Genomic DNA, 13269 nt, shown 5'->3' with positions numbered 1-13269 from the left:
TGTAGAGGTGTACCATGATTTATTAAGTTCCCTATTGATAGTCATTTAGGTTGCTTCTAATCTTTTGCAATACATAATTTTGTAATGAAGACTCTCATATATGTACTTTTTCACTCATATGTGAGTGTATGTATGGTAGAATTCCTGGGTCCTTTCACGGCATGCTTGATGTTGAATGCTAAAAATCCATGTAATGATTCTTTCGGTTCCCAGTCTATTCCGTATTAAATGTTTATTTTCTGATCCACTCATGCAAGTTTTATGTTGAAGAGGATTTTCTGTATTTTTCAACTTAAAAAGAACCATCATCAGAATCATCAAAAGTGTATTACTTACCCATGGTTATTGGAGCTACTGGAATGTTCTTTACTGAAGACCCTGATCCACTTGCTTGTTGACCACACTCCCAGAGTAGTTCTTAGGAACACGGGCAGTGGTTGCTCTTGTTGACCCAGTTTTCCCACCCTTGTGATGTGCTGCTCCTCTGTGAAAGGCCCTGAGCATGCAAAAGACCAGGAAGACATGGGTTCCTCTCCAGAGAGAGCTGGCAACCCGTGCAGTCTTTCATTCGTTTGTTTTTTTAAGCAAGAATATAAAACCAAAGCACTTAACTACTTTCCCCCCCACAGCTGTACCATCCTTGGAAAGACAGTAGAACGTCCCGGGACGGAGAAATCAGATGTGGTTTGCAGTTCTTCTCTGCCGTCTAGAAAGCCACCAAATGGTAGGTTTTAAAAGAGCTTGTTGGTTGGCAGATATGCCCCAGTATCATCAGCGTGTCTGGACCTCGCCCGACTGACATGCTGGATCTTCCCCTGCAGGAGTTGGTCTTCTCTTTGCATTTCATCCTGTCCGTGGTCAGCTCAGTATTTCATTTTTATCAGTATTTTAATTCCAGATATTGTTTCCTTGATAATTTTCTACATTGGATTGGGGATAACTAATAGCAGCTACCTATCATTATTTATGGAACCTTTTGTAGATTAAATTAATCTTAAATACAGCTTCAAAGATTGACGGAAAGTCGATGGTTAATCCTAGAGGCTGGCTACTCCGCGTGAGTGAGACCATCATCAAAGTCATCAAAAGTATATCGCTTAGCTGTGGTTAAGACATGTGGTGAGAGAGTGCGGAGGTGGGTCCAGCTATTGGAAGAGATGTCGTAAGTGGCGAAAGACCTTTCTGATGTAGGCCACAGAATAACAGGGTTAACGGGCTTTGACCAAGAAAATTGGGGTTTGGATTTGACATTTTGGGAAATAGGAAGACGTTCCAGCATTCTGGATACAGAGTTATACAGTAAGAGCACAATTTATAAAAGACCATTTTGCAGATAACATTAAAAATAAGGGAATAATAAAAGGTTATTTTTAAAAAGAGAGGAGAGGAAAGATAGGAGTCCAGGAAACCAGAACAAGGAAACCAGGAGTTCATAATGTGAAGATTTTTCTGGCAATGAAGTGATCAAGGAGGGATGAAGAAAATGGTCAAGTCCACACTGTGTCATAGATCAAGCAGCAGGAATACGTCACAGGGTGACCGTGGTTGTGTTCTCAAGACCAGCAAGACCTGGTACCATGTTGCTGTCAGGAACAAGATGGGACAAAGGCTTCCTTCTGCCTGTAGAGGCGTCCACCTGGGGAGGTGGAGGGGTTCTGGAGCTAGGCCAGGGTGAAGCTGGGTGGCATGGTGAGCACACTTAGAGTTGTTCTAAAGTGGGAAACACCACAGTGGCCCTGGCTGACCTCACGCCTTGTGAAGACAGAGTGACCAGGGCTGGGCTAAATTGTGGGTCCCACTCTCAGAGTGTGAGGCACGCTGACAAGCACAGTCGGAGCTGGGGAGCTTCCCACTTAGCTCATTCCAGACCAAGATCCTTGATTCTGGGGTTTGATTTACAGGGTTTTGTTTTTAAGCCTAGTAAAATTAAATAATCTCTAATGCCGTATTTCTCACTTTCTTCCGATACAGAACCCCAGATTTACTTGCCCGGTTTAATTATTCTGCTTTTCTTCATATGTGTGGCAGTAGTCGCTGCCGTCATCTCTGGTGTTTACTACAGGAAAAAAGGGAAAGCACTAACAGGTATTGTGTGTGTGGTGGGTTTTGAAAATTAATCTTACAATAGATAACATTTCTAGGTAAATGCTTTGGAAGATGAGGAGATTGTCCACTGGCTGCCTTTGGTGATGTGCTTAAATGAGTGCCTTGAGATGTTTGCACTTAAACTAAAGTGAAACGCCCTTCTGTCTTATTGTTCTCTAGCGAAAACAAAAACAAAGACAAAAAAAGCCCGAAACTCAACATTGTGTCTGTTTGCATATATGCAAACAAGAATATTCTAGCATTCAGGAAACTGACGATTTGTAAGCTCTGTGTTTAACTTGTATAGGTGGTGCAGCATCGGTGATACAGGGGGGTTGTATTTATCCTGTAATACACCAATTTTTAATATACACATTTAAAATGTAGACAGAATATTCATTCAGATGAATGGTAGGGGGAAGTTTTGATTGGGGTGTTACTTTGAAATGTGAATCTAAAATTATGATTTTAGATTTATGATGTGAATCTAAAAGTATATATTTAGTAAATTTAGGTGCTTAGAATGGACAATAAAGTATTATTTCTTGGGAAAAATGTTCTCATAAAAAATTGTTGGTGATTTTAAATATCACATCATGTTTGGCATTATACTACAAAGTTAATTGTAATTTTTATGAAAGGAAAGGATTCAAGGCTTTATTAGGTTTCCTAAAGATATTTCTTAATCCTTTAATATTCAAATCATTCTTTCTATTTATTTATTATTATTATTTTTTTTTTTTTTTTTTGAGACAGGGTCTTGCTCTGTTGCCTGGGCTAGAGTGCAGTGGCATCATCATAGCTCACAGCAACCTCGAACTCTTAGGCTCAAGCCATCCTCCCACTTCAGCCTCCCAAGTAGCTGGGACTACAGGCATGCGCCACCACACCCATCTAATTTTTTCCGTTTTTTTTGTAGAGACAGATCTCACTGTGTTGCTCAGGCTTATCTCAAACTCCTGGCCTCAAGTGATCCTCCTCCCTCAGCCTCCCAAAGTGCTAGGATTACAGGCGTGAGCCACTGCGCCCGGCACAAATTCTCTCTTGAAGCACCTGTTGTTTCACCATCCTTTTCCATTTTCAGTTGCTCGCTTGTTTATACTGTCTACCTCTCCTTTGCTGTGATTTGGTCAGTTCTCCCATATCACATCCATAGACTTTGTAACGCCCAGCAGATCTTGCTATTTCTATTACCGTTACATGGCCTAATGTAAACTGGGCAATCAAAAGAGTAAAGAGGAAAGGTTAGCTTTTTCTTCATCCATTCATCCACACATGTTAACTGGCCACCAGCCACTGGACTGGCACTGAGGTCTCAATATGGAACAGCACCGACACAGCCAGTGCCCTCCTGGAGGAAGCATCTCAGTGGGCAGGCAGGTGCTCAGCCCACAGCATGCAGCTGAGTACAGGAAAGAAAGTGCCCAGCACCAGGTAGCAGGGGCAGAGGATCTGCCCGGCCTTGAGGTCAGCCAGGGCTTCCCAGAGGAGGAGATGGGTGAGCTGAGATCTGAAAGGCAATTGGAATTTACTGTGGTGCGCTGAGGGCATTGGTAGAGGCTACTGCAGCTGTAGCAGAAAGTCAGGGAAGCAGCTGAGGTGGAAGCGGAGAGGAGGAGGGCATGGCCAGACGAGGCAGCCCTGCAGGCCTCAGCAGAGCGCAGCGAGGACAGCGCCCGGCTCACGAGTAGCAAACGGACTCGGTGGTGCAGGGAGAGTGGACACGGGCACAGACTGGAAGGTGTTTGCAGTTATCCCAGGGAGAGACCATCATGGTAGTTACGACTGGCTATCACCTCTGTGTATAAGTATTTCTTTTTAGTTCCATTTGTGATTGTCTAGACTGATTCCTACAAGGAAACAGCTGCAACTGTCCTTTTGTTGGGAGTAATTTTTCTGTGATATAATTTCAAAATGATAGAAAAGAAGCAAGAATGATGATGATGATGGCAATAGCTAACATATGTTGAATATTATCATATGCCAGCACGACTATATGCATTTTACACGTACTAAGTAAATCTTCACAACAGCACCGTGCGGTAGGCACCATTATTTTTCCTATTTTATGAGGAAGAAACTGAGGCTAAGAGAGGTTAATTAATCTGTGCAAGGTTACAGAATAGTCTATAGCATAAATGAGATTATGTGTAGACCGTGTAGCTCACTGCCTGGTGCACTTAAGTGCTCAGGATGTGTTAGATGTCATTAGCTATTGTTATGAACTGTGATTATCTTCCCATGGAGAACTGATGACCCCTAACTTCGGTCTTTATAGTGGATACAACGTTACATATTCATTATAGGTGGGATAAAATTTTATCTTGGTATAATATAAATTCATAGATTTGACCTTTTAGATTTCATTACTTCTATTTTATAAAAGTTAATGGAGATGTACTTTGTATATGCCAAAGAACATATTCTTCTTTCTTCTGAGAAGCAACCAGGGATAGCGGAAAAGATTTGGGGACCTGCTGGAATTCAGCAGGGTCTGACAGCCCTTCCTGTATACCTCGATTTTATTGCACATACATTGGAGCAGTTTATTAGAAAATCGGTCTCTTGAACATGCCTTCTTTGTTCCCTACGATGCCTAGCTTAGTCCCTCGTAATCAAAGAAATCTTGCTAAGGGAATGAGAACGTCCATCGTCGTAACAGCAGCTCTGACAGCCCCCACATGTGGCCAGAGGTATTCAGTGGATCATGCTTTGCTTTACACGGAATGGGAAGTTCTATTGTGATAGGAGTAAGATGCTTTCAGAGCCTTTAAATCAGTTGATTCATTTTTAAATGCTTCACTCCCAGGGATGCTCACTGAAAGGCTTGTAGTGGACAATGTTGAAAGATAATATTGAACTGACATCGTGGTCAGTAATACTGAGCCTGACACAGAAAGAAAAATAGCCCATGATCTCCCTTATATGTGTAATCTTTAAAAAAAAAAAAATAGAAAATAAAACAGTGGTTACCAGGGGCAGGGGGAAAGGAAATGAGGGGATGTCAAAGATACAAAGTAGCAGATCTGTGGGATGAACAAGTCTAGAGATCTAATGTACAACATGAGCATGGCAGTTAATGATACTGTATTGTGCTCAGGAATTTTGCTGAATTTGTAGATTTTAGCTATCTTGCCATACACAAAAATAATAGGTAACTATGTGAGATGATGGATATGTTAATTTGCTTCACTATAGTAACCATGCTACTGTGTTTATTCCATAACCTCATGTTGTGTATCTTAAATATACACAATGAACTTTATTTTAACAAAAAGAAATAGGAAATAATAACATGAAGCCTTTGTCTTTGCTTTGTTTTTCAAGCTAATTTGTGGCACTGGATCAACGAAGCTTGTGGCCGCCTAAGTGGAAATAAGGTAAAGTTAAAAGTCTTTAGTGCCTCCTTTAAGTACTTTAAACAGTGAGGCTGATCCGGCCGTATTAGTCCAATATCGAGCCCCCTGGCTCAAGGGTCACTTCCGTGTGTGGTGATTAAACCTCAGCTCCCAGATGGATCCCCTTAGAACACCCCACAGCCCAAGTCCATGCTCATCCTAAATGCCTGTTTTCTTGATTTGATTCCACTTGTCATCTCTGTGTAAGTGCGTTATTTCTTTAGTACCAATCTTGACTGTCTAGTATAGATTTCTAGGAAGAACGAGATGCAACTTTCCTTGACTCTATGGTTATTTGGTAACTTTTTACTTTAACATAACTTCAAAATTACAGGAAAGTGGTAGAAAGGCCTTCCACACGCCCTGTACTCAGACCCACCAGTTGTTTTCATTTCATCCCATGGCTTTATTATTTGCGCTCTCTCTGTATGGTTTGGTCTTGCACCATTTTAGACTGAATGGCAGACAGTGGGTTCCTACGTCCTTCAGTACTTCATTGTGCATTTCTTGAGAACAAGGTTGTTCTCGCATATAACCGTAGCACATTTATCAAAATCAAGAAACTTGGCCGGGCGCGGTGGCTCACGCCTGTAATCCTAGCACTCTGGGAGGCCGAGGCGGGTGGATCGCTCAAGGTCAGGAGTTCGAGACCAGCCTGAGCAAGAGTGAGACCCCGTCTCTACTAAAAATAGAAAGAAATTATCTGGCCAACTAAAATATAGATAGAAAAAATTAGCCGGGCATGGTGGTGCATGCCTGTAGTCCCAGCTACTCGGGAGGCTGAGGCAGGAGGATCGCTTAAGCCCAGGAGTGTGAGGTTGCTGTGAGCTAGGCTGACGCCACGGCACTCACTCTAGCCCGGGCAACAAAGCGAGACTCTGTCTCAAAAAAAAAAAAAAAAAAAGAAAGAAACTTAACGGTGGCACAATACTGTTAGCCAATCCACTTTTAATATTAAAATTTCATTAATTATCCCATTAAATCCTTTAGACCTACTTTCTTCAGTATAAAAATATATAAATTTTAAAGCATGAGCTCAAGCTGATTTCTCCAGTTCCAATCCCAACACTACAGGATTCATCCTCGTCTTTCTGTTTTCCATATCTTACTCTCTCCTTTCTCAGCAGTATGAAACCTAGCCCCTATTATTCTTGAAATATTTCCTCATTTGCTCAATACTAGAAGACATACAGAGTGGTTTCAGAGTTACAGCAAAACAGAGCTACAGAATCGAGTTCAGTATTTGTTTATAGTTGCTTTTGTTTTTTGTATTTATATTGGGAGTATATAGTCAAAATACTGTGTTCAAAATTTATTTGGGTTAGCTCTTCCCCTTGCTTAGATGTGAATATGCTATTTCTTTGAATTGCAACTAGATTCATTTGTTTCTGGGTGTATTCCATTATAGCAGCGGTCTCCAACCTTTTTGGCACCAGGGACCGGTTTCATGGAAGACAATTTTTCCACCACCCCCCCAGGGGAGGGGGGTATTGGGGGAAGGCAGCAGAGCTCTATGGCCCGGTCCCTAACAGGCCACGTGCCGGTACCAGTCCACAGCCCAGGGATTGGGGACCACAGCATTATAGGATTCTCTTGTACTCTGTAATTTTAAATAACATAAATAAAGTGCCATGGTGAATGTTCCACCTGTACTTGTCCTGGTGGAAATAATGAGTATAAATACCATTTTCGGCAGTGTTTAGCCAACCATGTTCTAATAACTCTGGGTATTAATGCCTCTGCCTTCTGAATTTAAATTGGCAGGAGTCCTCGGGTGACAGTTGTATCAGCACTCACACGGCAGCCTCTAGTCAGCACCAAACGAGTGAAGGTGTCTTACTGCTGACTCTGGCGGAGAAGCCGTTTCCAGAAGACATGTGCTATCCAGACAGCGGTGGTGTCTGTGGGGGAGCGTGTGCAGGAGGTGGTCCCTGTGCTCAGGGCGAAGACGTCGGGATGCTCTCCTTGGTCAGCAAGACCGAGACCGAGGGGGACCCCTTCAAGCAGATCCCCATGGAAGACGAATACATGGACAGGCCCTCCCAGCCCCCAGACTGTTTGCTGTTCCTGACTCAGCCTGGAAGCAAGTCCACACCCCCTTTCTCTGAGCCCCTGGAGGTCGGGGAGAATGACAGTTTAAGCCAGTGCTTCACAGGGACAGACAGCATGGTGGATTCAGAAAGCTGCAACTTCACTGAGCCGCTGTGCAGGACTGAATGGATTCCTGTGTCCTCTGAAAAGTACTTGCAAAAGGAGGTGGAGGGTGGCAATTGCCCCCACTGGGCAGCCAGCTCCAACTCAGCAGATGGCTGCACAGGCTGCAGGAACCCTCCTAGGGAGGACCATGAACCCCTCATGGGTTCCCCGAAATGTGGACCCTTGCCCCAGTGTGCCTATGGCATGGGCCTTCCCCCTGAAGAAGCAGCCAGCGGGGCAGAGGGGGGAGGCCAGCCCCAGGAGGGGGCTGATGGGAGGCCTCCAAGCTCGACGAGGGGAGGTGCTGGGTCTGGAGGCTCCCCCAGTGACCAGCCACCTGCATCCGGTAAGTAACTCTCCTGGTCTCACTTCTGAGCAAAAAGGCCTGTTCTTGGCACAGGGTTTGGAGGCAGGTATTACAGGCCATTCAGGGAAGAGGAAACTAACATGGGAAAAATTCAGCTTGAGCGTTTTCTCTTAGTAAGCATCTTTAGGCTGGTGTGGTGGCTCACACCTATAATCCCAGCATTTTGAGAGGCCAAGGGTAGAGGATTCCTTGGGGCCAGGAGTTTGAGACCAGCCTGGGGCAACAAAGCGAGACCCTATTTCTACAAAAAGTTAAAAAATTAGTGGGCGTGGTGGCATGTGCCTGCAGTCCCAGCTGCTCGGGAGGCTGAGATGGGAGGATCGCTCGAGCCCAGGAGTTTGAGGTTACAATGAGCATGATCACGCCACTGCATTCTAGCCTGGGTGACAGAGTGAGACCCTGTCTCTAAAAAAATAAAATAAAAAATAAGGGTCTTTGGAGGATGGGTTTGGATTCAGACCACATGTCGGATTGTGGATTGGGCCGTGTGACTGTGTCTTCTACCACTCAAGCTATTTCTGCGTTTGTCCCATGCCCGTCTGCATTCAGGCTTCTCATGCATCGACCCCCAAGAGACAAAGTCAACATTGACACCTCAGGACTGGCTGAATCAAAGAGTTCCCTCAGATTTCAGGTTTTTGGTTTTTGTGTTGAAAGCATGTTAGGCCTCTAAAATCTCCTCCAGGAAAGCTCTTATAAATTTCAGGAGGACAAATAAAATTGTCTAGTTAATCCTTAATAATTAATATTCATTGTGCATAGTGTGTTGCTTCTATACCAAATTAATGATACAGTAAAACTGTCCTTTGATGTTTTCTATGAGAAGCCCCTTTTATAACCACTATGTATAATGTATTTAGGGAACTAGGAGGATAATTTCAACAATTTAACATCATTATAGAGATTTATCACTGCAACACTGCTTGAGCATGAACAACCCACCAATTATAATATTATAACTTTTTTTCCATGAGGGTAAAATACCATCTGCTTTATTATGTAGTCACAAAGGACTTTGCAGCTGACAGTGAGGGCTTCCTCGGGCTCTGGGAATTATTTGTCATGTGAGGGTCAGGGATCTCTTTGAGAATCTTCTGTCAGCCATAGACTCTCTCTCTCCAGAAAATGAATATATGATATATACTATTTAAGGGGCTTTACAGAATCATCTAGCTCTCCAAAAAAAAAAAAAAAAAAAGCCCATCCATGGGCCACCCCTTTCCAGAGATGCTTTTTCTTTTCTGCCTCTTTATTTAGACTACCCATGGCGCTAGCAGCCAGTCTGTGAATTATTCTGTAACCCTGAGGCAGCTAGATCTGTGTCTTAAACATAGACACTGTTTTGCCTCGTGGTGTAAGGGTGGTTCCTAGCTTTTGTCTGTTCCCCAAGCTTTGTGGTTTTGCTGCAACTAGACAAGTTCATTGACGCATAAATTCTGTAGTATCAATTCTCCATCAAACTGAAAAGAGCAGAAAAACTGGTAGATTTCTCCTTCGGAAGACCTCAGAATTTTTTTTAAGATTTTAAGGAATTTCCATGACTAAAAATTGGGCCCTGTTGTTCCTTTGCATTGTTCTAGTTCTTCTCTAGTGGTTTATTTTCTTCCCCCTGGTTATGCAGACACACAGAACACTAGTTATCTGGGGGCAGGAAGGCTGAAGCTCCGTCTAGGGCAGCAGCCAGGCCTTGGCAGCACCGCCCGGAGCAAACCGGTTTTTCAATTGGTGACACCAGGAAGATGATGTTTCCTTGGTGTGGAAATCATCAGCAGTTCTTGGAGGAACAGTGGTGGCCAAATTTAAAGATTGATTGATTGATTGATGATTGATTTTTTTTTTAGTACCATGAAACCAAAAGCCAAACGTTTGCTGTCCCGTAAAAGAGTTAAAACAGTGGCCTAGTCTGCTTTGCATTATCTTTTATTTCTCTAGCACCAAACCTCTAGGCATAGAGGAAAGGAATAAAAAGTGTGTCATCAGCTAAGTGGTGTTAATTTGCTTTTTCTGTCTTCTGTCTGGGACTCGGCCATGCAAAACATCCGCAGAGAGCCTGCTGTGGTCGGCCCAGCGAGCAGGCCAATTTAATTTGCGCCTGAGGGGAAGCAGCAGCCAGATTGATTTCCGCCGCTGCGCTATTCTTACAATTACTGCTGCATGAACAGGCCTTCTGGTTTCTGGTCAAAATAGCACTTTCTCATTCTTGCTTTTTTTTTTTTTTTTTAATTGTCATAATTTATGTTCTGTAAAATGTGTGAAAGAGGAGGGAGCTTGGGTGAGAAGGCGGGGCCTGATCCTGTTTGGCCTGAAGGCCCCTATGCTCTCAGTCTGGAGGGAGGTGGCCTTTTTTATTGGGTTTTGGGGTTTTTATATGTGGGTATTTGTATGTTTTTATTTACAACCAAATCAAGTGGTTTCTAGAGAAATGACAGTGATTGGGGATATTCTCTGTAGGGAAGCATGTCTCTTTTTGTCCTAGCTGCTTTTTGGAGAGAATGATGGTTTTTCAAACAGCTCCACAAGTAGAGATGACGTTTAAAAAGAATAATAATGTTGCTAAGGATATTTTAGCAGTGTTATAACTCTTAAAATACATTAAGTGGGCCGGGCGCGGTGGCTCACGCCTGTAATCCTAGCACTCTGGGAGGCCGAGGTGGGCGGATCGTTTGAGCTCAGGAGTTCGAGACCAGCCTGAGCAAGAGCGAGACCCCATCTCTACTAAAAATAGAAAGAAATCATATGGACAGCTAAAAATATATATATCAAAAAAGTTAGCCGGGCATGGTGGTGCATGCCTTCCCAACTACTCGGGAGGCTGAGACAGGAGGATCCCTTGAGCTCAGGAGTTTGAGGTTGCTGTGAGCTAGGCTGACGCCACGGCACTCACTCTAGCCTGGGCAACAAAGTGAGACTCTGTCTCAAAAAAAAAAAAAAAAAAAAAAAAAAAAAAAAAAAAAAAAAAAAAAAAAAAAAAAAAAAACACAAAACATTAAGAATTATTAATAAAGACCAAGAAAGGGGGGGAAACATACTCTTCATTATGTTTTAAATAACCATGCCTTAATTTAGGTCTTAGGTTATGCCTATCCTGATGACGTGATGGTTACCTTGGTTACAAGCCCTCTCATCTGGAGTTGGGAGCATTCTCACTGTGCCCCCGAGAACTGTTATTTTATAGGAAAGACGTAACGACTGCTTGTGATGAGTGTGTCTGTCACTGGCCACTGGCTTGGTTTTGGCTCCTGAAGTCATTCATTTGGTCCAACCCCTGCTGAGCTGGAGAGAGGTGTTTATTTACTGGGCCCGCAGCAGTTCTTGATGCACACTGGCTACACATTTCTTTTTCTATCAAACCCTTATTGAAGGTCCACTGAGCCACGGAGACTTGGAAAATCCCGGGAAACAACTAGGAGTTAATGTCAGGGAGTGGACAACTTGAAAAGAATCAATCATTTGGGAAACGCAGGCCATCCACAGCCTGCCCCTCTCTGGCCTGCGTCTTGGGGTCTCGCTCACCGAGCCTGGATACCTTCGCACCCTTAGCAACTCAGTTCTAGGCAGCCACAACCAGTCGGTAGGAATTCTCATAATGTGATCTTTCTCCAAAGGTGGCTTAGTCATGGCATGTTAAGTGAATAGATGTTTATATGCTCATTCATCCATCCCGTCAGGAATAAATAGAGGAACAAGAAACCATCATTCCCTGTTCCTCTCCCAGGTCGCTCTCGGCCTCCCACTTCTTTGTTCTGCTCTAGGGAGCTGAGGGAGAATGAGGACATGGGAGCACTGGCGCTAGCTGTCCTGGGCGCACCTAGTGTCCCGGGCAGGGGAGGCAGAATTGACAGAGCAAAGGTGAGCTGGTTCCTCTGAGTGGCACAGACACTCCAAGGCCGTCGCCTGGGAGCCAAGGGCCCTGGAGGCTGAAGACACCTGCCGGACTCCCTGTCTCTCCCCGCCCTCAGTTCTCATCCCTGGACCACTCTCCCTTGACGACTGTTGTTGACCATCCACGTCCATCCTGAGACTACAGACAAAGGTTTTCCTACCCAAATTCACTTCCCCTTCCCTTCTCCAACTCCAGCAATGGACAGTCCTCTAACTTTCTTCCTGCCCCTAGCATGCCATCCCCACCTTGTATTTCACTTTTAGCTAGGTATTATAAGGACAGGTGGTAGTTCACCGGCCCTGAAACATTAAGTTCAAACTGCTATTTTATAATTTGGTTATTCAGTGATAATATTCAGCATTCATTGGTGCTAAAAGTCAGTGTATTATTTCAAAATAGATAAAATACGTGATCACTATATACTTTGCTTCATTTAGTCCTGCCCTTCCTCTTTCTGTACGAATAGGCTTCATTTTAGAAGGATTTGGTCCGTAAGACTTTCTAAGTAATTTTCTAGCATGATTCAGAATGGAACTATTAAATACTGCTTCCCTTCTCTTACCGTCATATACCCAGCTTCTTCCAAATGCCTGAACCAGAGCTTACATTTCCATAAAAAGGAAAATCACATGACAAGCATATGGGTTAAATATAAAATAAGTTTAAAAAAAAAATTCCAAAAGAACCCAATATAGCCTGGGTAGTTTGAGTGTATTTGTGTATATTTTTAGTTCTGTTCCTTGGAAGAAAATCTACAATGACAATTTGGTGGTATTACTTGGCATAGTTCTTGTGATTTAATATTCATATGTTATGCATTTTAAACAACATAATAAGCTTTTGAGAAGAAAAGTGTGCATTATCTTGCTTTTTAAAAATGGAAATTCTGTCAGGGATTGTGTTTTTAGAACTAAAGTTGTTCTTTCTGCCTGAGAAATGCAGATTCCACGGAGCCTGCTAAGTGAATTATGGACTGAGCAAAGTATAAACATCTTTCTAATTATGGCAGGACTCGTCGTCATTGGTGGTTTCTGTTGATTTGCATGCTATTCCTAACACTCTTGAGTTACCTGAACGTGTCTCTAGTTAAGTCACATTAAATAGTAATATTAATGCTAAGTCTACTAATCCATTTTAAGTGTTAGAAACTCTTCAAAATTCCTAACTTAATAAAAATCCCCATGTTATTCCGGCTTTTAAATCATACTTTTGGGCAGCCTTTAAATATACTTAATCAGTCTCATTGTATTCAGAGACCGCTAAGACTGTTTGGATATCCTGAAGGTTACAGTTTTATCAGTGATGTGATAGATGTTAGTTTCGAGGTGCTGGTTAAGTGC

At 43.1% G+C, this 13269-nt stretch overlaps 1 protein-coding gene across 1 annotated transcript in view; it reads left to right on the top strand.

Moving 5' to 3' along the window:
- Positions 1-13269, top strand: part of TNFRSF11A (TNF receptor superfamily member 11a) — a 54793-nt gene that overhangs the window by 31900 nt on the left and 9624 nt on the right. The window contains exons 6-9 of the mRNA XM_069467920.1: positions 630-724; positions 1972-2085; positions 5413-5465; positions 7248-8025. Of these exons, the coding sequence (XP_069324021.1) occupies positions 630-724; positions 1972-2085; positions 5413-5465; positions 7248-8025 (1040 nt within the window). The remainder of the gene's footprint in view (positions 1-629; positions 725-1971; positions 2086-5412; positions 5466-7247; positions 8026-13269) is intronic.

Source organism: Eulemur rufifrons, chromosome 5 (assembly GCF_041146395.1).
Source record: "Eulemur rufifrons isolate Redbay chromosome 5, OSU_ERuf_1, whole genome shotgun sequence".
Taxonomy (NCBI): Eukaryota; Metazoa; Chordata; class Mammalia; order Primates; family Lemuridae; genus Eulemur; species Eulemur rufifrons.
Note: the sequence above shows the minus strand (reverse complement) of the source record. Positions and strands in the feature narration are given on the sequence as shown.